At 39.9% G+C, this 27,191-nt stretch overlaps 1 protein-coding gene across 3 annotated transcripts in view; it reads left to right on the top strand.

Annotated features, from left to right (window-relative positions):
• The first annotated feature begins 4,995 nt into the window (after positions 1 to 4,995).
• The window catches only part of SRRM4 (serine/arginine repetitive matrix 4), a 201,441-nt gene continuing 179,245 nt past the window's right edge, over positions 4,996 to 27,191 (top strand). The window contains exon 1 of one of the 3 annotated variants that reach the window (XM_077292100.1): positions 4,996 to 5,593. In XM_077292100.1, coding sequence (XP_077148215.1) covers positions 5,463 to 5,593 — 131 coding nt within the window. In that variant the 5' untranslated portion in view covers positions 4,996 to 5,462. The remainder of the gene's footprint in view (positions 5,594 to 27,191) is intronic. The other 2 variants (XM_077292129.1, XM_077292124.1) reach the window with 2 other exon arrangements.

Below are 27,191 nucleotides of genomic sequence, written 5' to 3'. Positions count from 1 at the left end.
GGCTCCGAACAAGACCAGAGATGCCCATCGAACTGGACCACGCCATATTGGGGTTTATAAAAAGTATTTTTTTGGACATGCAGAGGGTGTTTGGGGCTTATATGCAGGTTGCTAGACTGCTGTAAAAGGTTAAAGGTGGTGGTCTTAATTTATATTGGGTAAACCTTGGGATAGATAACCTATTAACATGTTAATGGTGGAATTACAGGATTAGAAAAAATGTTTGTTTTTCTCATTAGGCAAAGCCACAATTGTCCAAAGGTGCTGTAAATGTTATTGGTGATTTTCCTATTAATAATAATTATCAGAGTATATTCACATGTACAGGTAATAGTAATAGTATAGTAGAGCTCTGCACCTTTACTGTAACTTATTAAATTACAGCAAAGTCACATGTGAAAGTGCATGTATAGTATTTTATACAGTAATTGCAATTCTCTAAAGCAGTGAAAGCAATCACAATAAGGCCGGTTTCACACGTCTGTTTATTTCCAGTACCGGAAAAACCAGTATCGGAGATATCCGTGTCCTTGTGTCTGTGTGTGTACTACGTGCGGCACATGTGTGGAAACCCTACCCTAAATGACTGTTATTAGTGACAGCAGGTGTTGGATGATGGGAGTAAGAGTCCCAAAAGCCCCACCTGCTGTCATCGTTCGGACATCATTCTCCTCTGCTCGGGCCTATCACCGACAGAGCAGGGGAGAATGATGAGAGCAGGCTTCAGCACCAGTCACCAGGGAACAGCACTAACTGTACCGCTTCTTCTCCGGCGGCCGTCCGTGTGATACTGATGCATCACACGGACGGCATCCGTGTGCGGTACGTGTTAACATTGACTTGAATGTACACAATGACCGAAGAAAATAATGGATGGCACTCACCAATGCGGTTTTCACTTGCTTTACTATATACTGTGCAGCTCAGGCACGGAAGACATGTGCAATGTACAGAATACAGCTGTTTCGCGCTTCAGCGCTTCAACAGGTCCTGCATTGGTGAGTGCCATCCGTTATTTTCTTCGGTCTTTGTGTATTTCCTACATTTTTTTCATATGGATTGAGCACCTACAGTGGTGTTTTTGGAGGCTATATGGCGTTCATTATTTAGTGTGATTGACTTGAATGTGTCCGTGTGATCCGTGCAGCTGCACAAAAAAGGGCATGTCTACATGTGGGTCACTCGGGCACACGGTCCGTGAAAAAATACAGATATGTGCAGAGACCGATTCATTTGAATGGGTCTATATGTGTCACTGTCTCCAGTACATTTAAAAACTATCACATGTACCTGAGACACTGACGTGTGAAAGAGACCTAAGGCTAAGGAATTTATGGAGTACCGTAAGTACTGTCCAATAAAAAAGTGACAAGCACATGGACAACACTACTGGGACCAATGTTATTCAATCAGGCTGTTTTTTCCCTTGGACTGAATCTACATGTAAAAAGAATTGCAGCATGCACTAGTTTCTTCCGTATGTCAGAGGAGACTCGCCACTTCAATTCTATGGGTGCGCATAAAAAATCGGATTCCATAAGGATCAACTATATAGCATCTGATTTTATGGATACATTGCAATTTTATAACATATCAAATTGCATTTGTTCTAGTAAATTAAAAAAATTACTGATGTATTAAAATAGATGCCATACGGATGTAAACTGAGCCTATGGCTGGGGTCAGACAAGCGTATGAAAAATTGTCAGAGCTTCCGCAGGAAAACTCAAATGACTTTCATCCATATTGTCATTCATGTGACACCTGATTTTATACCTTTAAAATGTACATGATCATATACAGTTTGCTAGGGTAATAGTGGCAATATATCTGTAGCACCCCAGGTAACCGGTTGCTACAGTGATGTTACCTTCCCTTCGGAGAGGGTAATATCATGCTTGGAGGCAATGGAGTTCTCTTTCCCAGGTAAGGCACCCACACACAACACATTCCAAATCCAGGCTAGGAAGGGGAGCTCAGGACCTGGATTCAGGGGAGCTTCCCTGAGTTATATGTATCCTGACCTGGAGGAGGAGTTAGCCAATCTGAGAGAGACAGTGGACAGGACAGTCTGATAGAGACACTGAAGGAGAAGGAAGTCTGGAACTGAGAGCAGACAGAGAAGCCGAGCAGCCACGAAGAAGCTGCAGCCTCTGAAAGGAGTGAGAGAACCCGAAGGGTTGTATGTGGTGGAGCTACAGAGGGAAGGAGCAAAAGAGAGAAAAAGGGCTCAGAGGGGAACATCGATCGGACACCCTCAGAGCCAGAGCGCAGCAGCTGGGTACCGGGAGCCCGAGGCTTTTGTGGGACTCTAAGACACAGAGCAGAACCGGAGGGCCAAGAACTGCATGTAATTGGCCCACACCATGCCTGAGACATAGCAGCACCTGAAAAGCCCAGGGCATGATAGAGTCCCTATAAAACGGCTCAAGCTGCCCGTCATGCCGGTACCTGTCCCAAGACAGGGGAAAGAAGACTTTGCCAGTAAGCTTTGCTCCACTTAGTGGCAGCAGGGACCTCATACAACAGCACAAGAAGGAAGGGCTCACGGACCTCAACTGGGAAGGAGATTCTCCCATTGCCTCTGAGCCGGCCGGACCTTAGGACACCTGTAACTGATACTCTGGACTGTGGACTACTACCACCAGTAAACCAGGTAAAGACTTTATAACTTATGTCCTTTACTCATTGTCCGGCATACACCATTATCGCCATACACTATAGGACTATAGGACCCCTGGGGACCCAGCTTCACCTGTGGGAAGCGTTACCATCTTTGCTGCAACAACATCCCCCAGAGGACCCCTTTAAAGCAGTGTCGGTCCTACTGTTCACCGGACACCACAGGTGGCATCACGACAGACTCATTTACAATATCCCTTTAAAGACCTTTTCCCTTTTATTTGGCTCCCAGGGCCACGGACCGGGTCGCAGCCGCCGTGACATCCCCTTTGAGTACCCCACTGCCCTAGTAAGGCACTCAATATCCATAAAAATCGGATCCTAAACAGATGATCCCTATGGGATCCAAGTTTTTTTCTACACTCATATACTTATTGATTGCATTGGTCATTTTACTGTCCGATTTTTATTGATGATCAACCATATAGCTTCCGATTTTTACAGATAAATTTCAATTTTTTTAACCCCTTCATGTCATTGATCGTGTCCCCATCTTTCCCTGGACATAACAGCTGATCTGATCAGCTGTCATGTGCATTTAGCAGCTGTGGGTAGATCTCTGACAGCGGCATTTAACACTCACTAGCTGGCAGTGCTTCACAAAACCCGTCCAATGACACCACTGTCAATTGATCGCAGGGCACCGATGGGTTATCATGACAGCTGGGGGACTGCAGAAGACCCCCGTGCATGTCATTATAAATTTCCTATGAATGAATTTCGGATTATTGCAGCTTCAAATTTCCTAAGGGGACTATTTAAGCCAGTAAAAAGTTAAAAAAAAAGTTTTAATTATCTTAAAAAAAATAAAAAAAACACAAAAGTTCAAATTACACCCATTTTGACCTCATTCAAAATAAAACAATAATGAAAAATACACATATTTGGTATCGCTGTGTTCAGAAATGTCTGATCTATCATAATATAACGTAAACTTAAGTATATTTGGCCCCCTAAATATTGCAATAAAATGCAATAACAGGCGATCAAAACTTTGTATTAACCCAAAATGGTATAAAAAAAAAAAACAGAAGCTTGGCCTGCAAAAAGTAAGCCCCAGATCCTTAAAAGTGGAGACACTACGGGTATCAGAAAATGGTGACATTTTCTGACAAATTTTGGATTTTTTTTCACCACAAATAAAAAAGAACCCATCCATGTTTGGTATCTGCACACTCCTGCTGACCTGAAAAACCATATTACCAGGTCAGCTTCAGCATTTATTGAATATGGTAAATAAAAAAACTCTAAAAATAATTCTGGAATTGAACTTTTTAGCAATTTCACCGAACTTGGAATTTTTTTCCCATTTTCCAGTACACTCTGTGCTAAAATCAATAGTGTAGTTCAAAAGTACAAATTGTCCAACAAAAAACAAGCTCTCACATGGCCATATTGACAGAAAAATTTAAAAAGTTATGTCTCTGGGTAGAAGGGGAGCGAAAAATAAAACAATTGCCTGGGGGTGAAGTGGCTAACAATTGACACTGTATTTTTTTCTAGTAAATTGTAAAACATTTCTGATGTATAAAAACCGATTACATATGGATTACAATATACTATGGTGTGAAAATTGTGGAGAGCGCTAGGATATGTGACCGTATCCTAAAATTGTTGCAAAATCTGCCTCATTGAGCAATCAAGTTATTAATCATGCATGATTAGTTATTTAATTTTTAGTGGTAAAATATCATGTTTATGGAATGGAAAAATATAATTTTTCCATGAAACAAATTATTTTACTTAAAAAAAAAACTTTTATATTTTAAGAACAATATTCATGTTTGTCTCTTTAAAAAGAACCAAGACTAAGAAATCTTATCATATCAAGGGGAAATCTTTAGTATTAATTTGCAAATGCTGAGTTAGCCTGGGCGCTAAGTTATACAATGAAATACAACAATTTATAGCTGTTTTGCAACATGTGCAGCTCTCATCTACTAGAACATCCAAGACAGTACAGCACACACACATTGGCGTGCAAAGGGTTAGTGTAATGCACAGACTGCAGGTCTCCCTTTGATAAAAGCGAAGTCTATTAGTAAGGGGGAGTTTGCAGTGCAGTTTTTTCCTTGAATAGGTCTCTAGTGCTCCACACCCTCCTGCGCTCCAAGATTTATTCTGGGTCATTGCAAAACTGAACCTTAGACCATTATGGCAGGCACACGCTTGCCCTGGAGGCTTTTGTTATGCAGATAGGTCAGGCCTGGGAAGCAAGCACTTGTCTTTTTTCTGATACAAAAGGAGGGAGTGTGGCAGTGGGTGGAGGTGGGATAAAGGAATCATGGGGTGGGTAAGGGACTGCCAGCCCTTGTAGAAACGTCACAGAGGAAGAGAAGACAAAACAAGAGCCCAGACTTTCCTACACATGCATGTATATTGACACACATCTGTCACCCTCCCTGCCCATCCAATCCTGCAGAAGAGGAGGGATGAGGAGATTCTGCTTTTATGCTCCTCACACTTCCACCTCTTTGAAACTGTGTAGGGAGTGGGATCTAACAGGAGACGCCACTGTAGTTTGGCATTGCCTGGAATCACAGCCTGGTCCATAGGAGAAGCCACTGCAGTTTGCCATTGCCTGGAATCCCAGGTCCAGACGTTTGGCAAAGGGGAGGAGGTGAAGAAAGCAGAGTCCTCCTCCCCTCCAGCAGCCCTGCCTGCCTGTAGCTGAGCACAGTCAGTACTTTCAGCATTTGGACAGCTCCTGAGCTCTTCTTCTCACTGGGCGGTGGGGTTGGCAGCAGAACATCTGTCCTTCTCTTCACTCTCCAGTGACTATGGCCAGCATCCAGCAAGGGGAAAAACAGCTTTTTGAGAAGTTCTGGATGGGGACTTTTAAAGCAGTGGCCACTCCAAGGAGAGAAAGCATCATCGTTGCCAGCATCACTTCTCGGAAGCCACTCTCAAGGTAGGTCTATTAGGAATAGTAGTAGTTGGGCTGAAGCTCCCAACAATGGGTATCAGGGTTGCCAGTCGTTCAGAAATTCCAGAACAGTCAGTAAAAATTAAGCACTTTTTTGGTATGTAAAAATAAAAAATGTAAGACAGCCATGATTTTTTGAAGCTAAAGAAATTTGTACAGATTTTTTTGATTTTCATTATCCTCATTTTACAGTTTACGGTGAATGCAGCTGATGTCTTCATATTAGAATTATGGACTGTAGACATATAGCACTCATCAGGTTATAGTGTTCCAATGTGCCCGTAAATAATATTTTCTGTCCTTGATTGTTTTGATAAGCTGTCCTGAAAAAATAAAAGTCAAGTTAGCCACCCTAGTGCGTATACTATCTATGATGTTTAGTTTAAATAGTTGTAAATGTTATAGATTGTGAAGATAAGAATGTATACAATGTCTCTATGGGGAAGGAATGGTGTGTTGAGTATGTTTATCAGATTTGGTATTATTCCCCCACAGAGAGGACCCTCACACTGAGTAACCAGCTCCTTTCTCTCCGTGTCAGTTTCTTTGTCCAAACTAGAGCTAGCTGCATGCATAGCCTTCCCTATGTGGCAGGAGTAGCAGCCCCTACAGAGCAGCAGCCCTGATCTCAGTGATTGTTGTTCCTATTTTCACAGCAAGTAACAGGATCACTTCTTGGAGCATTTACAACACTTAGAGATTAAAGTTTTAATGAGAGTTTTCCCTATCCATGGAAATCACACATGCAATCTAACATTGCAAGTAAAGATGAGCAGGTTCTTCATAGGTTCTCTGGAGATACTGAAATCTTAAACTATTGAATTCATTTTACCATATTCTATAAGTGATCCACTAATCAACAATTCTCTGTCCTAATGAGTCTTCTGATATACTCCAAATCCTAAACCTGGGAAATAACCAGAAATCTCATTTAATGGACTTTTCTCTAAATAATAATAATGGTGCATTCTAAACATCTTGAGTCATTAATGTATCCTGTGTAGAAGGACGCGCAAAAATCCTATAAAAATAGCACCGTGTCTGCGAATTGAGATACTGATTTGGCTTTTATCCTAAGTCATATTGCACGACTCGTTTAGTCTACGTTCACATTAGCATTCGGCGCTGCAGCGTCGGGCACCGCAGCGTCGCCGCATGCGTCATGCGCCCCTATATTTAACATGGGGGTGCATGGACATGCGTTGTGCTGAGTTTTGCGACGCATGGCCGCAAGCGTTGGGCGCAGAGAATGCAACAGGTTGCATTTTTTTTGCGTCCAACTTTCGGCCAAAAAGGACGCATGCATCGCAAAACGCAGCGTTTTAGCGTGCGTTTTGTTGCGGTTTTGTTTGCGTTGTGCGTTGCGCCGCCGACGCTGCGGCGCACAACGCAAATGTGAACGTAGCCTAAAGGGTTGATTGTGACTTGTAGGATCGCAACTTCCAACAAGTGGCGCTATAGAGTTTAAGTCCTCTTTTTCTCAGAAGAGGCAATTTGAATATAAAAATAGCAGTCGCTGATGTTGGTGCAGACAGCTACCCTCTGAAAGAATGCAGCAAGATAGTTCATTTATTTAGCAGAAAATCCCACATATACAGTGCCTTAAAATGAAAATGTCATTTTTTAATGTTACCTAATGCATTTTTAATGTTACCTAATGCAGGTTTTCAGCATGCATTCTGTTGCTGACAGTCATCGTATGTTATGTAGTGTAATTTCACGTTCCTGCTAATATAACGCAGCCCTTCTTTCTATGAGTCTGTATGCCTAAATTGTGCTGAGCTTGTGCCTTAAATTTGCTTTATGACAGCCTTCTATATGTGCACTGGTGCAGCTGGAGCTACTACTGAGTTAGCATATTGGGTAGCAATGAATTATTGAAATCAATTGCATGTCTTTCTTTGCACAGTGCTCATTACTTTCTTTTGTGTTTGCATTTTCAATGAAGCAAGCAATTTTATTTCAGTCCTCTTTCCATCACCCTAAATCAGGACTTGAACTGTGTAATGAAATGTAAACCATTTTGTTAATGTTGGGAAAATATTTACAGTATTCTGAGTTCATCTTGGCTCTGAAATAAAGGTTCCGAGACAATTCTGACACCTATCTTTCTGCATTCATGGTAATTCGCCATTAATAGGCAAGCAGCGGGGATACATATAAGAACTTTAAGTCATACAAACAAGAACCTTGAAATAAAATTGGCGCAATATCTTGTACTTTTTAACCAACATCTACGGTTCTTGGGATCCTGTACTGCACCTTTGCTTTTTATGTTGCCTTCTAATGTAGTTGTGGGTCTACTGTTCATTACAATAACTCATACCTTATCATCAAAACTTTCATTTTGGGGTAGGGTAGTCTTGTATTAAAAGGTTCAGATTAGTGGGAAAGGGTTTATTCCTTTAATTCAACCTCCTTCGGTGGCATAACACATCCATCATGGCATAAAGTTAACACGCAATAAAATATATATTTCATTACTCCATTGACAATATAGATGAGAGTTTCCAATGAGAGAATTAGTTGAGGTGAAAAGGTCAAATATTCCAAAATCTTCCGCGTCATGCTGAGAATTATAGATCACCGCTGATCCGAACAGCAGTTTGGGCACCCAAGAGCTATGACTGTGAATCGATCCGAGGTGACCTTTTTTCTTCCTTTAACACTGGAAAATGTAATTATATACTTTGCTACCAGTCAGTCTTGCACATTCTGTTATGTGATCATACTACTGATTAGATAGCTCTATAGACCTTGCAGCTGGTGAACACCCAATCGAAAAGATTCATCCCCTATAATGATTTAAGCCAGTGGATGCCACATATTAACAAAACTGTTATATTCCATCCTCATGGTGCATACAATGTGGCAAACTGAACATGTACCCCCTACATACCGCTCGAGAAGCAGTGCATTGTGATGGGAACAGAACCTGCCCAATCTGTTCTTTAATTCGAAACCAAATATTAAATCTGACCATTAATTATTACCTGAAAGTCGGCACAAATTGCTCAGGCTTTCTTCCATTATAATACGCACTTGCAATAACAATCATTAGCACAGTATGAAATAATTGGGCTGGGTATTAAAACAACAATAATGCTTCCAAAGCGCTGCTGGAAAGGAAGATATGATTAGTTAAATATAACTTTTATACGAAAGACATTTGCAAGTGTAAAAGACTGGACCTAAATCATTGCCTTTACTTTCATATACTGTGGCATAAGCTTCAGAAATTAAGAAGTGTTTGTTGGCTGACACAAGGTAAGGTTTTAATACTAGAGGCAGGGTAGGACCGTCCCAGTTGGGTACACCTTGTCCCGGTGGGATGGCTTTTTTACACTTTTTTGATAAAAACAGTATTAACTAAGTACCCAATGTTATCTACATGTACTATGACTTATTACAGTTTATTTGCTCATTTTGGTTTTTTTTCTTGGCTTTAGTCACTGTAGTAGATGAAGTCATTGAATTCTCCGCAGCTGTGCATTGTAGTTCCATCACCTGTACAACTCTTATCAGAAGTATTTCTCTTGGGGTAAAAAGGTTCACTAACAATTGTGAATGTAAAATGGCGGTCTCTGAAACTTTTACATTAGCTTTCAGTTTCTGTAATCTCAAGTTCAAGATGACCTGAAAGAGGCAACATACTCATCCATGCTCCAGTAAATCAAGTATAGTGCATGGTACTGTTATGTGCTTGTGTTAGAGGACAAAGTAAAATAAAATGAGCTGCGGATGCAGAAGGCAATACATCATATTGCTGGATTGCAGTAAATGTACATAAGGAAAATAGGTAAATCCATTAAAAACAGATCAATTTATTCAACTGCTGGTAAATATATCATGCAGTCAGGGAAGGTTTCCTTTCATCCAGGCAAATATTATATTTGTTGCCCCTTTTCTCTGTATCTAAATGCCCTGGCCAAAGGCAAAGTGTGTTGTTGACCTCCATACTCGCCATACTGGGCACATGTGTCGGTCTACATTAGGAGCTGTAACGCAGAATTTAAACCGAGCAATTTTTGTGCCAATCAAATGGTCATGTTGATAACTGATTTTGCAAAGATGGCAAAAGAAAATAGGGTTCTTCCCATCCTAGAAAATAATAAAAGACCAGCTATTCAAGATAGTGGAGATTTCTTTTAAATTACGGGTTGCAAGCTACCATTCTAGTGATCATAGTGACTGGTTTGGAAAGTTTGTCAGTTCTGATTATGATTCCATTTAGTTCTCCTCCTTATAACCCCTGGCGTCTAGTGATTACTGCTACTATCTGACATTCTCAGCTGCATCACAGAAATGATCATTTGAACATGTTACATGTGAACAAAGCCCAATTCTTACCCATAGGAGACCATACACAGCTGTTTTTAACAGGTTCCAACATGACCAAAGGGAACCTGAAGCATCCTTTTTCAATAAGGGACACACCACACATATAGTACAGATACTTTATCACCATACCACCCCACAGAAATCATGTCGGTGGCTGAACTGCTGTATATATTTTGGCGTCAATAAAATAACTCCTTGAAATAACCTAGTAAGTTATGTTTGGAAGGTGAAATCCATTGGTCAGGTTCTCAGTCTGTTACCCAGCATCCTAATCTGTATTACAGATACTATCAATCAGTGGTACTTACACATTTCTCATGCTGTGCATTGAGTATGCTCATATAGGAGTACTTGCAAAACCTCTTTATGACTAGGGGCTACCTGGCCAAAAAACATCACACATGGCTCTGGAAGAACTCGAGAGTCTTTTTAGATTAATGGATATTCATTGATTTTAATTGAAGGTCTATTAGAGGGACCATCTGTAAACAAGTGTTCTTAGGAATGCTTTGTCTCAAAAATATCCCCATCTAAATAGGCTGGCAATCATCCACCCAATAAACAAAACACTTGTTCATACAGTGTAATAGGTATTAAGCAAACTTAAAATCATTGCTATCGCCAGTACATCATCCTGTGTAAACAGGTGATGTGCAACCAATAAAATGATTTTGTATGCACACAGAATGATCATATTAATTATCATTGTGTGTGCATAGAATGTTCATTGGCCCATCGAAACCGGCCATTAAATCATATAACAGGCTACTAAACGATCGTGGGTCATTTAACAGCTGTGGCTAGCTTGTACAAATATGCCCTTATGCTCCAGTTATGGAAGCAGATCACATTGGGTAGTGACCACCCAACAGTCATTGACTGTGTCCAGAAAATTCTAAGAAGGGTTGTCCAAAACAGATGACCCCTTTAAGCATCCGAGGAAAGATTATACATTTTTAATTGCCATATCATTCCATAACTTTTCATTCTCCAGTCCCCGTTGATGTCATAGAGAGAAGAAACTGAAGTGTCTGTCTTTTAGAGCATTAATATCTAAATAATAAATCTCTTCTTCTACCAATATAGACAAAATATATAAAACAGACAGACATATCGAGAAGGAAAATGACAGGAACAATGATTGTGTGGGAGAGACACCACTCTGTAAAAAGATGAGAAATTGGGAATATAAAGCAGGATGTGTTTGTCAGTCAAAGACTGAAATTAGGAGGAAGAGTGACTGAGAAATATGAAATAGACCGACAGGGTATAAACAAACAAATAACATATAGAGTATAGATGAGAGGCAGCTGCGGAAGGTGGGAGGACGAAAAGCCCTGAAGACAGGGAGATTTCCTTGGATTAAAAGAACATGAAGTAATTAAACCTTGCGAGAGGAGAACAATTCAGAACCCATTTGTGTCACGGGCGTATTCTATTCAGCAGTTATTATATGTTATGTACATCCTCTGCTTATACTGTAGGATTATGACCTTCATAGTATAACTAGCCTTCTATCATCCATTGTCTGGAGACCATCCATTCTAAAACTAGTTAGCAATTAATTTGTGTTGTTTGACCTCTATAGCTCTTGTTTAATTCTGGGATTCTTCAGATCAATATCTACAGCTTTGTGACTCCTTTGTCAGAGAACACTTCCTGCAGCAGATTGAATATGTTGGCCATTTTCTTCACAATAGATGGCTATTCCACCGCCAGGTGTATTGCTGATGCTGTTGGTCTTCTCACAGGCATTGAAAGCAATAAAGGTTTGCAATTATGGCTGCACAATCCTGCCATTGAGGACATTTACATTAGTGGATAACATATATATATATATATTTTCGTTATGGGCATCGGTATGCTTCTTTACACTGGAAATGTTAATATATGAAACTCCTGTCCTAGATTATGCAATTTCTAAAGTTCTTTAGGCATTTTGGTTATAGGATTGTACTTTTGGGAGGCTCAGGGTAGCAGTCGCATCTAGGGCCTAGTGTGTAATGGGGTTAACAAGCACTTATGCTATATCTAAGAAAAAACAGTATTATTATGGCACATGGTAAGTTGGGCCCTGGTTGAGATTTTGTATCCTCAGATGCATGGTGTGAAATGTACAGGTGGTAGAAGACATGATGTTATATTGAAGACACTTGTGGCTGTTTATGGACTATCTCATTCACAAAATTAACATCCAGTTGCCAAAAACAGCATATTATAGGGTTTTTCAAGGGTCGATAGATCATCAGTATCAGATTGTGGAAGTCCAACATTTGGCTCTCTCATTGGTCAGTTGTATGTAGCTTCCGCTGCAGGCGGATGAACACAATGTACAGAGTAGCAAGGCTCCAAACCATCCTTGGGTGCACGAAATCACCTCTCATTCATTTCAGTAGCAGTTGATCTGCAGTACCTGAGAGCAGCCACTACATAGTATATGGACCTATGGTTTCGGACCTCAACGGATCTTATAATGATGATATTTCCTTAGAATATGTCATCAATATATATGTCCTTGACAACCCTATTAATTCAACATCATAACCACAATGTTAAGCATTTTGCTCGTTGCTGTGTTATTTTTCCACCACATAAAGCATGGAAAATATCATATATCTATGTAGCTATGTTGCGCATCATTCCTCATTGTTTATGTCCCTAGGGTGCAGTGCAATGTCCATTTATACAACTGCCCACACATTTCATCACTCAGCTCCATGTATCAGTTTCATAAGACCTGCTGCTGGCTGAATAAGATTGGATGAAGCTATGGGTAAATATTACTTGCAATTATATCATTTCTTCAGGGAACCTTGAAAACTACAATAAAGATGTATGCTGGATATTCCTTATAATATGAATTGACAATATCAGTATATGGTATTAGGAAATTGTGAAAACCATTTTAGCATTGAACTTGTTTTCCTCTTTTTGATACTTTTTTTTGCCTATTGATTTATGTACCCCAGCAACTGATTCATTTTGCATTACTCAGACACTAGTTGAGGACATACTATAAAAACCGACTTAGATTCTCACTAGGAAATCTAAACATTTCAGAGGATTTGTTTGTAAAGCCATACTGCAGCTGAAAAAAAGATAATCTGATAAAAGGAGATGTGGAAGAATATCAATACATGGACAAATTCTTATAGGTCAGCAAACATTGAAATGTGGAAGGAAAGAAATGTTCACAATGTTACTAAAATAGAAAGGGTAGCAATTCCATAAGCCTCACACGCAATACTCCAGGTCTCCTTACAAAAGTCGTTAATTAGCATTCAATAACTCATCTAAAACTCCATTGTAATAATTTTTCTTCAACTACGGGATAGAGGAATTTGCTGCCCATTTTCTATATTGACTGCACATTTAGGGTAAGGGATCAATAATATTTTAGTTGGAGAAATAACTCTACCCATATCACTGTGTAGTCATATTGCCAGAATGTGTAGTAACCTCTAAGCCACTTAAAGAAGACATAAATAAGTGTAATTTCAGGCATAGTTATACTTCTAACATGTACTCTTATCTAGAAATCCACTCTTCAGCACTAGAAACTTGCGCCGATCTTTGTCTACCAGTTGGTGGGTCTGGAAGACAAGGTAGTGTGCCAGATGTCCTCTGCAATATGGTGACAACCAAATACTTTGGGTCTCCTTGACAAGCAACATCATGAAACATCCATCATTCAGCAGTAAAATAATTAAGAAGTGAAATGTTTTCCAAGCATATTCATATTCTAGATCACACAAACTAGAGAAAGTCACAATCTTGTAAATGATGCCAATATGTTGTAGTTTATTCCACAACTACAAAAGCAGAAGGATGCCTTTTATTTTTCCAAATTGATCATACAATGGTATAAAGATACTTTGATAAAGATGTGAGTCAGTTAAAAGTGCCCAGAAGGAGTCCAGTTAAGGAATTTGATGATTTACTATCAAACATCAATGCCAGGTAAACTATGTGGACAAGTCATTTAAGAAGCACCGTGGGCAGCAGGTCTGAACTTTGGTCAGAGATTCCAATTTTTCCAACTCTAATTGGTTGTCGGAACCACCTTCTTTTTCTTTGTGTCCTTGGCGTCTCCCCAAGTACATAAAATTGTTTTAACTGCTTTTTAGTGATGAGCGAATATACTCGTTGCTCGAGATTTCCCGAGCACGCTCGGGTGTCCTCCGAGTATTTGTTAGTGTTCAGAGATTAAGTTTTCATCGCCTCAGCTGAATGATTTACAGCTATTAGCCAGCTTGATTACATGTGGAGATTCCCTAGCAACCAGGCAACCCCCACATGTACTCAGCCTGGCTAATAGCTGTAAATCATTCAGCTGCCGCGATGAAAACTTAATCTCCGAACACTAACAAATACTCGGAGGTCACCCGAGCGTGCTAGTATATTCGCTCATCACTACTGTTCTTATTTATTTTTATATCCTATTGTAGGTTAATTTTTAAAATTATATTTTGCTGAGACATGCATATATTGTACATTATCCACTGCATTATTACAAATACACAGTTTCTAAGTACAGCAATAAAGCAAATCAGCACTTACATTATTTTCTTCATATTATCTGACATGCCTTCAGGTCACATCAGGAGTATAGCTATGGAAAGTATAGAGTGGCTCTCATTATCATTCACAAAATGCTCTGGAAGCAGAAAACAAAACATTCTTTCCACCAAATAATTCTTATTATACTTATGATTATAAGTATAGGGAATTACACAGATTTTGTTACTTAGGTATTTTATTACTAATAGTGAAATATATCCCTCTCATAGCAAAAGTGACATATGGGATGGTCATCAGTAGTAACCACACCCAAATCCTGAGGCTGTTCAAAGTACCCAGCACCATAAAATATGATAACTAAAAAGCTATGTTCAATGTGTGAATACTGCCGAAATATGGGAAATGTTAGGTGAGGGGAGACATTGTTACAGAAACGGCATTTGGGACTAAGAATTTTGCTTTTTGTCTTTAGGTCAAATACTCATGTTCTTCTAGGACCTTAGGGCTTACTTATACTACTGCATTAATGGTCATATTACAATATTATACAGGATAAGATCTAGAGAAGACAGAAAACCAAAATCTACTACAGCTCATAGGCTCAGTCATTGCAGCTGCTAATTCATTGGAGTGTACGATAATAGCAGGAGTATGAGCATCATGCCAGTCTTCTGAAAAAGAAGTGAAGCTTTAACATTGGAGTCATTGTTAAAGGTAGAACTGGAAGGAATGCAAGGAAGTTGCATTTAGACTGTACATGAAACAAAGATGAAATGCATAAAGAACCGTAAGGATTTTCCAGTAGAAATAATCACATGAATATAAATAAAATAAAGAAAAAAAACATATGGCAACCAAAAATAATAATGCAAAATATAAATATTTTTTATTAGATATATATATATCCAATAAGAGATAAACTAAAAAAAACACACATCAGGAGGAATAATGGAATTTTCCACAGAAGGATACAAGAATTGCTTATGCTAGAGGTGATGTATCCCCTAAACCTGCTTTCCGAATTAGTGCAAGTGTAACTTAACCATAGCATAAAGAAATATAGTATATAGTGATGAGCAAGTGTACTCGTTGCTCGGGTTTTCCTAAGCACGCTCGGGTGACCTCCGAGTATTTATGACTGCTCAGAGACTTAGTTTTCATCGCGGCAGCTGAATGATTTACAGCTATTAGACAGCTTGATTACATGTGGGGATTCCCTAGCAACCAGGCAACCCCCATATGTACTCAGCCTGCCTAGTAGCTGTAAATCATTCAACTGCCCAGATGAAACTAAATCTACGAGCAGTCATAAATACTTGGAGGTCACCCGGGCGTGCTCAGGAATACCCGAGCAACGAGTATGCTCGATCATCACTAATAGTATACACTGGCTGACAAAAGAATAGCAGAAATGTACTGGCAATTACAAAGTAATAAACTCATAGCATAAGAGGTTGTAGAATCTCTGAACATAAAAGAGTGTAGAAAGCCCCATAGGTATACATATATAACATATAGTGGGGAAAATAAGTATTTAAATAAACTGCTGATTTTGCTAATTTTCCCATCAAACAAGAATGGAGAGGTCAGCAATTTTTATTATAGGTACACTTCAAAAACTTGCAAAATTGGCACTGTATCAAATACTTATTTTCCCCACTAAAGAGCATAAAGAAATACTATAAAAAAAATAATCTTATGGCTATTGTATATCACTAACACTTTGAGACATGGTGAGCCAGTGGTGGAGCACAGTAAGAGGAGTATGAGGTCGGGTGCACATGCACCTCTACGTGCGTTTCACTGTATTCGGCTTCGTCAGGAAGCGTGAAATGCATGTAGACTCATTCTACATGTATTGCCCTCCTCTAAAGAAAATTGCTATTATTGCATTGTACTGGGCTTCGTCAGGAGGCGTGAGATACATGTAGACTCATCCTACATTACCTTCCAATGAAGAAAATTGCTATTAGATTGAAACTATACATTGTTGTGCGCTGATGTAGCCTGTTTTATCATATGTCATGTGTGGAGGGTTATATTGCAATTCTTAGGACTGAACTTCAAATACAGATAGATCATACTGTGAGCACATATGGGAGCCTGCACTTTATTCAGGAGTGACAATGCAGTGTTATGAATTCCATAGTGCATTACAGTAAAATATAGCCAGGAATATGTAGGAATATGCGCATTCATCCACTGTAGACATATGATAGGAAACCTTGATGCTTTATGAAGCAAGTCAGCATGATACTGTGTGAAACACACAAGATCTAAAAACACAACTCACCAGGACAAACAGTCTAGAAGATCGAGACAAGTAAATCACAGTTTGCGTATTCCCCTAGGCAGGGCCATCTGGACTGCAGTCACTTTGCTAGGAGCTGCGGGCTCTTATTGTTCCTGGTATCCAATTTCAGCAAAGCATTAGGACAATTGTTGTTTGCTTCTCCAGCTAAATCCTCTTAGTCCTCCTGCTCCAGTTTGACTAAGTTTAGTAATGTGAAGTAGAGCGGTAGTAATGTAATCAATCATGCATGCTCCACGCTCCTAGTTTAGCTGTTGTTGCATAATTTAAAATAGTTTAATAGATTTGCAATGCATCCCGTAAAATCCAAAAACAAAACATATTAGTGAATATACAATATTTATTGCTTTCATTTACTTGTTTTCCTTGCTAGGCTGATTAGTGGCATATATTCCACAACAGCACAGACCACATTATACTTTTGGAATGTCACCAAGAACCTAAAGGTGTTAGTCAAACTCCAGTCAGATGTGTCATGGTGAAAACAGCAATGCCATGGGTTCCCATGCACAGCTCATTAGTGTTCAATTAAATGATCATTATTAGACACTGCACTGAACTTCCAATAGAACCAAGTTCTCATCCCTGCTGCAATTTCTTGCCTGTTGTGTTGATGAATTGATTGTCATACCGAGATGGAAGCAATACAGGCTTCATGCAACTTCTGCTCGCTTATAGTGAACTAATCACGGCTAGATAAATCTATGCATTTATGTAAATTCTCTAAATGAAGGGACTGTGCATGTTTTCTTCATTGATGTACATCATGTCACAGTTTCACATCAGATCATCCATGCAGTCCATTATACAAAGCATTATAATCGCTAGGGCTCTCAGGCAATATAAGTGCTTTCCACATCTTGGCGCAACATCTTAGATCAGAGATTGACTATCATTTTCAAGTGTTGTAGATAATGCACCACAAAGCCATGTGAAGGTCAAATCCTATTCAAGTCCTAGTCATAACTGTATTAGCAAAGATTTTCCACAGCAACATTGAATTTAGACTACTTACTGTTGTGTCATTATACATATAAAAATGTTCTACCGAAGTGGTGTAATGAACTAAATGATATGTTTTAGAACTCCTATTTTAAAGGGTTATTCCCATCTCTACCTTTCTTGGCCAAGATGGAAATAACTGCTTTTACCTCCATAGCCCTAAATGCGGAGTTACAACAACAGCCGAGCGCATCTGTTCTTTGCCCAGAGACATGAATGGAAATTGCGGAAAAAAAATAACAAGGAGAGCTATGCGATTGGTATAACGCCAAAAAGAAAAAGCTCGCTGTGCTATTTTTTTCTATCTTCCATTTATTTTTATGGGAGTTATGCAAAGCGCGTAGTTCATCTGTACTCGGCTGTTTTCGCAACCCCTGCCTCTGGTGGTCGTGGCCTACAGTAGAAGTTATTTTCATCTCAGCCATGAAAGGCAGAGATCAGAATAATTCTTTTGACTGAAATTATTTTTGCATTTGAATGAAAAGTGTGATAAGGCACCCCTATGCACTATGTTTTAGGGTATGTGCAGATGTTCAGTAATTGACAGCGCTTTGCACGTAGCACATGCCCGCTATGTCCAAAGCGATTCTGGCTATTGAACGCAGGTGATTCTGCATGTGTTCATTGAATCGTGCGGAATCATTGTGTCCAATACATTGGACGGATTAAATTTATCTTGCGGAGACACGAGTCTCCACAAGATAAATAGATATGCTGTGGTCTGGAAAGACGTGCCGCATGTCCATCTCCACAGGTAAGTAGCGGGTGTCTCTGGACGCATAGTGGACATGGGGTTTCTTGAAATTGCATCCACTATGCTGTAACATCTGGACGCTGCGGGTTGGATGCTGCACAAGTAGGCAGCATCCAGCCTGCAGCGTTTACTAACCGTGTGCACCTGCCCTCAGGGTTTGCTTGCACCAATCTGAAGCTGCCCAAATCACTGGATCCATCCAGCCTTAGTGCCATGTACTTCTTCCATGCTACAGAAATAAAGGATGAAAGTGGCTGCTATCTTGAAACACAGATAAAAAAAACTGTGATAGAATGTTATTAGGACAGGTGACTGTGAGCATGCATGTGCAATAGGTATTTCTGCCCCCTCCCTTCATGCGAGGGAATATATACTCTCAGTGGATATTCTAATACTTAGGATATTAGGGGTGCGGAGATAAGAGGATGCTAACACTGATGTGCACCTTGTTCTTGTTCTTCTGAATACCGAGTGGTTGCAATGACCTTAGCACCAATTGTATATCCAGTCTTAAATCAGGTAGCGTGGAAAGCAATGTGAGCAGCCTCTTGTAACGTCAGCACCAATAGTGTATTTAATATTAGATCAGAAAGACAGCATGGATAACAGTGTAAGCAGCCTCTTCTTATCTAATCACCCATGGTAACACTGATGTGCATCTTGTTCTTACAAAAACTGAGTGTTTGCTGTGACCCAAATATAATCTATAAAATATACTGACAAGCTATGTCCAGTGCACAACAGCCACACAGTGTTCAGAAGGACAAGGTGGAAAGCAGTGTGAGCAGTCTCTTCTTACCTCAGCACCAATTGTATATCCAGTATTAAATCAGAGAGACAGGGTGGATAGCAGTGTGAGGAGCCTCTTCTATTCTCAGTATTAATACTATATCCAGCATTAAATCAGAAAGACATGGTGCACAGCAGTGTGAGCAGTCTCTTCTTACCTCAGCACCCCTGGTATCTACAATATTACATCAGAAAGACAGGGTGGAAAGCAATGTGACTAGTGCCTTCTTACCTTCAAACTTCTGATATCTCCAGTATTATATCAGAAAAAAAGTGGACAACAGTGTAAGCAGCCACTTCTTATGTAATCTCCCATGGTATCTCTGCTATTAGATCAAACAGACAGGGTGGACAGCAGTGTGAGCACCCTCTTCTTACATCAGCATACCAGCATCTTTTTTATTAGATTAGAAAGACAGGAAGGACAGCAGTGTGAGCAGCCTTTTCTTACCTCAGCAGAGTCAGCACCAATTGTACAGTATATCCAGTATTAGATCAGAAAGAGATGGTGCACAGCAGTGTGAGCAGTCTCTTCTTACCTCGGCACCTCTGGTATCTACACCCCCTGGTATTAGTAACAGTCAGTTGGTGCAGTTTACAGGAGCTGTATGTATGGATTTGGTAATGTGTGTTTATCCCAATCCTCTTTCCCATTTGGATTGCCTCTACTACTGTTCTCTTGATTTCCACTGGGTTGTTTTGTGAATGTGTTTGTATGATTGAAGTTTTCTTTTATCCTCCTCTGTTTCCCCTATCTATCAAGATTTGTGTTGACCTACTCCTGACACTTATCTGCTTGGGTGGGGGAGGAAACTGATCAGCATGCATATGGGGGAATAGCAAGTTATGTGACCCCAGCATCTCCACCATCAGGGATTATCTGGGATAGCCTAGGGAGCCTAGGGTCCTCCTAGCTTGAGGGACAGGGAAGGAACCCATTGCTCCTGGAAATCCCGCTATAGAATTGTGACAGGCATTTTACTGTGTGGTTACTGAAAACTATCTGGAAAGTAACAGAATCTGTAACAGAATATTCACATGCATGGCCAGATAACTTCTAAGCTTAGTGTATGTGTTACATATATGGCTCTTTTGTTTAAGGTCATGTAACTATTGGCAAAAATAGAAGTTGGTATGGGCAAGAGTCATTACTTATTATAAACATTTCATAATATCAAAAGACAATTTTATATTTTAAAGATCTACCCTCTAGAAAGTAGACTAGACTCTCATCACCCCTATGACAGGACTAACAGATTATTAAAATCAATACGGTACAGTCTGTTAGGTTCTAGCCTGATTGTAATTATATGACAGGTAATGATTGCTAGATTACTTGAGATTGGGCATTGATCCAGGGAATTATTATCTATATTTGAAGTCAGAAAGGAATATTTCGCTTAAATGACTTTCTCCTCATATGGCTTGTTGCCTTCCTTTGAATCAACATTGCAAGATAATAGGCTGAACTGTATAGATTTATGACTTTTTACTAGATTATAAGGTAAGTACATTTCCTAATTCAGATTTAAAGAGAGCAAACTTCCAAATACTTAATATTCCAGTATACCAGTATTTCAGTATACACCAGTGACTTACATAGAAGAGATGATGAGCCAATGCAGGGCACAATATGAGATGTTCAATGTGATGCCAGGTTTTGTAATGTTGTTGTCTTCTCTTTCATCTCCTCTTTTCATGACCCTTGGATTTTTTTTGTTAACAGTGCCTTTTCTTTTGTAATGGGAGATCTGCAAACCTTCCCTCCTATGACCAATAGTTAATGGGGATGAGGCCAAGAAGGAATAGGGCCCCCTTAGTGTGCTTTCACATTGCATTCTTGGCCACGCTCAGTGGTCTCGTCAGGTCTTGCGTCTGAACCACCTGGTAAATTTGAACGTATGCGCCGATGGGGCCACTGATTAGAATGATGTTGATAGAGTCAACGTGTGCTCTGATGTGCATCATTTTTGGACGTATATGCCTACTGGATGCAGTCTACTATGCCTGAGTGTCCGTCTCCAGTAGGCATGTACCTCAAAAAATTATGCACAACAGAGTACATGGTTAATAGCCCGTTGGTGCATATGCACAAATCCCATTTTGGAAGGGGTACGGACACAAGCTCTGATGGTACCACTGAACGTGGGGATGAATGCAATGTGAAAGCACCGTTACATAGCAGTCACATAGTCTGCCTTCCAATGCATGATCTGGCAAGGTATTGCTTCATTTACAGCAATGACCCTCGGTGCTGGAAGATGACAAATGTCCCTTTCAGTTTCCCTCATTCTGTGTGTCAGGCCAATGCCATATGCTTCTCTCTACACAAAGTGCCAACATCATTGATACAGTGCACTTATACATATGATTTCTCTGCGTGAGAGCATTAATACACATAAATTAGATCACGTTATCATTTTTCTTCCTTTATAATTCATGTAATTTTCTTTTTCAATTTATACAGCACAAACATCACAGAGCCTAGTGAAGTCTGTGATGGCAGTGGGAGGGTTGTCATAGACGTGGGGCATAGTTGTGCTACATTTAGTCTGTTTTGCTCGTCATAGTTAGATCATATATTGCAATAAAAAGCAGAATATATAATTTGCAGAATATATATAGCATCAGTGGTGTATGCCCTATACAGAAGGCATGTGGCTGTTCATTACTACAGTATATAGCAGAATGATTCAGTATGATGATATCTCCCACTCCAGGTTGTACAGTAATGCCCCACATGTTCTAACATGGCAACATTCGGAAAAACAGGTCCCGCAGCCTGAAATTGTAACCCACGAGGTAACACAGGAATAGAATTACACAAGTAGCATATGGCCCTTACAGCCTGCTCACCTTAGCACATATGGTATCTCAACAAAGGATATCTACCATCTGTCAAAAAGTGTGCCAGTGAAAACTGTATATCCTATATCTTATTTTCTGCATTCATAACACAAAGGATCAGGTGATCTATGCTGTCAGCTCTAAGTAAATATCCTAATACTATACACACCTGGCAAAAGGAAAACCGCACTATACACCTGTCTGCTACCACAATACTATATCTAGCATTCTAAGATGTTGTTCTATATTTGCCGAATGTTGATCATATAAATATACTAAGTCATAGAACAGTTCTAGGTTCATTTGGGTACATCTGTAACTTAGCGTAAAGTGAGTTGTGGTTACTGATTAAATTAAGTCAATATCCATGGAAATGACTGTCATTGTACGCTATTTTATTCTTCAGTTTGGGAAGTTTGTTTTGTCTGCTAACTTTGAAACATTATGATGTAACTGCCAGATCTACACCCATGCCTTACACTACAGCTCTGCGTAAATGGATTGGCTACTGCAACTGGACATAAACCCAACACATTTTGAAAAGTAAGTCAGTCCATGGATGACTCATTTCCATTGCAACATACACAGAATAATTATGGTCTGCAAGCAATAGAGAATATCATGCAATTTTCACATACGGTATGTATTTAGATAGACTGTATTTAAAGAGGAGCTGTCACTCGGTCAGAAGTGATTACATTTTTGTCCTCTTATATTCCTGCTTCTCCCCAAAGTATTATTTTTTGTAAATCCAACTTAAAGTTCCAGATATATCAACCTTTTTTAGTGCACCTAATATGCTGATTTCTATGGACTTTCCAAGGGGGCGTGGCTCACAGGGTAATGATGCATTACAGTCTAAGACACGCCCCCAGAGAAACATGTGGGTCACGTGACCTTGGAAAAGACCACAAAAAATTAGTACTAAATAAAATGGGTCACATCTCCGTAACTGTATGTCGGATTTAAGAAAATTAAAAAAACTGAATATTCGGGGGCTGAGGGAACAAAAAAAAGAGGGAGATAGTGTTACAAATTACACACTTTTAATCCGGTGATAGGTCCTTTATAAGGAGAAACCTTGAGATCTGTTTTAAGGGGCTGTCCAAGCATACTCTCTACCCGACCTGACATCAGACACCCAGAGATACTGACACACCGACCGACTCTAATTATTCTGACCCCATCACTCTGGCTAATCTGTACTAACTATACTAGCATTTGTCATGTCGGATGGGAGAGTTAGACCTTTTTCATCTCTGATCAGTTTTCTCCTTGTTTGAGATGAAAGTTTAGAGGGAAGGCCGGATCTTGGTAGATTTGCAGTGGTATGATACTCCTTGCATTTCAATATGATCGCTTGCACAGTGCTCCTTAGGATGTTTAAAGTTTTGGAAATCATTTTGTATCCAAATCCGGCTTTAAACTTCTCCACAACAGTATCACGGACCTGCCTGTTGTGGTCCTTGGTCTTCATGATTCTCTCTGTGCTTCAAACAGAACCCTGAGACTATCACAGAGCAGGTGCATTTATACGGAGACTTGATTACACACAAGTGGATTATATTTAGCATCATTAGGCATTTAGGACAACATTGGATCATTCAGAGATCCACAATGAACTTCTGGAGTGAGTTTGCTGCACTGAAAGTAAAGGGGCCGAATAATATTGCACGCCCCACTTTTCAGGTTTTGAATTTCCACAAAAATTTAAAATAACCAATAAATTTCATTCAACTTCACATATTCACAATTGTGTTCCACTTTTTGTTGATTCTTCACCACAAATTTGCATTTGGTATCTTTATGTTTGAAGCATGATATGTGGGAAAAGGTTGAAAAGTTCCAGGGAGCCGAATACTTTCGCAAGGCACTGTATTTTCCAATATTATCATTATTATTACTACACCTACTGCATATTGGGATTGGATCTTGGAGATGGGAATGCTCCTTTTTAATTTTTGCGATTATTGGCCATGCAATTGTAAATGTCAATGATAGGCAATAATAAGATAATGATATTAATAAATTGTAGCTTTCAATCTCCATGATATTATATTAACACATGGGCAAATAAAGCCATTTATGGAGTGATAAGTGATTAATCTCATCAGTACAGTTCATTATTGTGAGACTCACATAGAGAGAAGTTTGTCTGCAGCGTCTTTCGTCTTGTAGATGTCAGAGTCTGAAAATCTACATGAAGCACCTAGATAAAAATGGCAGAAGAATGACATTGTACAAAGGTACTTTGATTTATCCCATTACACAATCTGCTAAGTCAGCATGCATCGCAGCTCTTACCAGTTCAATTGAAATGTAATTGAACAGGGTAAGAAGAACAGCGATTCCATTAGTGCTACATAAATACACACATTGCTATTTAGCAAAGGTTGATTTTTTTCAGTGCACCAGATAAAGAGGTTTTACTGCAGAGGATGGGAAAGTAGCAACACAATAATCAACTGCTATTAAACATTGGTTATAGATAGGAGGCAAGCCGACACCTAGAATCCTGGGTAATTTGGGAACTGGAATACATTACAGAATCTACCACTACAACAGCACAAGGCCTGGTTGAATAGCTACATTGATCATTCAAGTTTACCCAGATGGACTTTTTCTTTTGGGAGTTGTCAGAAATTAGAAATATTCAATAAAACCATTTAATAACATGATTGTAAGTCAACAGTTATTTAAACTGCATACTTTCTTCAGCACTCCCTTTATATACCTAGGTGAATTTATACTGATTTTACTGTCTATTTGATTACTTCACAGCAACACACACTTTTCAATGATCCCTATAATTTCTATACACCGAATCACCAGTATTTTTCAAACTTGCCAACAACTCAGTTGATAAAACTACCGAGGAACACCTGAAGTGCCTACTTTTGGACAAGGTTGACATAAATCTAGCTTTTCTTGGACTTATTTATGCCAAGATTTGCTGGGATGATATGACATCAGTGGGTGTGGACCCACTGTACCACTGGCTGGGCTTACCCTGGAGGAACATGACTAAGTGACTATCAGGTATTCACTAGAGCCTCTGGTGGTGAGGATAGACTTGGCAGGAGGGAGTCACCAGGTGTCACTACAGGACAGTCCCCGGACCTGCAGCAGCTGACCCACAGGTCAGAGCTGGTATGTGAGGTACAAAAGGGTGAGGTAAAAGTGTAGTAAGATGGACTGAGGTTGGGGCAGGCAGCACAGATTCACTATACAAAGCCAGGGTCAGGAGTGGAGAGGTAAGACAGAATGGGTAAAAGAGCCAGGTCAGAAACAGAGAAGACAATAAAACATACTGAATGAACGTTGGAGACAAACAGGAACAGGAACCAATGTTCAGGCAGGGAACAGGAGGAGGAGCAGCCTAAAATATCCACTGCTGGTAGAGGATAGACTGGGGAAGAACACAGCAGAGTTAAATTCCTGCAGGTTCTTTTCCCTATAGCCAGGTGGATACAGCAGGGATATGCAGCAGAGTTGGAAGTGCTGCATGAGGACTCAGCACAGCTGTCTGACATGGGGAGGTGCAGAGCGGCAAACAAAGTGAGCAGCGCTGTGCTGGGAATGCATGCACATTACCACCATCAGAGATAGTTTCCTTTAATGTGGTTTTTCAAAACAGATGTAGAATACAAATTAGTTTGGCAGACATATAGATTTTTCTTCTCGAAGAGGTTTGTAGCAACTTGGGTAACTATTCTAAAAGTATTATTTGGATTGTTGAACATTGAGGTTGTCTAAAAACTCACAGACAGTCCATAAAAAGTAAGAAAAATGTTTATTTTCCCCCATGGAACATAGAAAAATACTGAGTGTGATTAGACAAACATACAGAGGTAAAACATTCATATTTCTATGTTACCGATCCTGATTACTGATTTGAGCTTGGGAATGTGAAGGCTGTATTCAAGGAGACATAAAGCTAAAGAAATTGAGACCTTGACAATCTTTTTTCTGTTGTAAATCACTGATTTGAACAGTTGCTGTGACGTAAAATACAGAACTCATTCTTTTCTTGTTCCTATAAATTGTCATCCACACTTTCCTTTATGAAATACTTCCTCGGCAGTGGGGTCAATGCTCATGTCAGTGATTATGTTATGTATTTGCCTGTAGTGTGGTAAGTGATGATAAATGAAAAAGTATTCCATGGTGTGAGGTCTGATTCACAATTGTATAATCAAAAGGACCCAGAGGGGTACCTGAAGTTCCAAGAACTCAATGCTAAATCTGTTGAAGGGTCATCAACTACTATTAGTCATTTATAATACTCGCCCTCTTGGGTCACTCAGATATCAGACAGCAGACTAACGTATTGATGAGCTATTTGACATGAGATAAATGGAGAGACCTCTAAATTATTTAGAGGTCGCTTAGGGATACTTCACCTTAAGGGTACTGTCACACAGTGCCATTTTGATCGCTACGACGGTACGATTCGTGACGTTCTAGCGATATCGTTACGATATCGCAGTGTCTGACACGCAGCAGCGATCAGGGACCCTGCTGAGAATCGTACGTCGTAGCAGATCGTTTGGAACTTTCTTTCGTCGCTTGATCACCCGCTGACATCGCTGGATCGTTGTGTGTGACAGTGATCCAGCGATGTGTTCGCTTGTAACCAGGGTAAACATCGGGTAACTAAGCGCAGGGCCGCGCTTAGTAACCCGATGTTTACCGTGGTTACCAGCGTAAATGTAAAAAAAACAAACAGTACATACTTACATTCCGGTGTCTGTCCTCCGGCGTCTCAGCTTCTCTGCACTGTGAGCGCCGGCCAGCCAGAAAGCGAGCACAGCGGTGACGTCTGACGTCACCGCTGTGCTTTCCGGCCGCTGTGCTTACACAGTGCAGAGAAGCTGAGACGCCGGGGGACAGACACTGGAATGTAAGTATGTACTGTTTGTTTTTTTTACTTTTACGCTGGTAACCAGGGTAAACATCGGGTTACTAAGCGCGGCCCTGCGCTTAGTAACCCGATGTTTACCCTGGTTACCCGGGGA

Source organism: Ranitomeya variabilis, chromosome 1 (assembly GCF_051348905.1).
Source record: "Ranitomeya variabilis isolate aRanVar5 chromosome 1, aRanVar5.hap1, whole genome shotgun sequence".
NCBI lineage: Eukaryota > Metazoa > Chordata > Amphibia > Anura > Dendrobatidae > Ranitomeya > Ranitomeya variabilis.
This window is presented reverse-complemented; position numbering and strand designations above follow the sequence as displayed.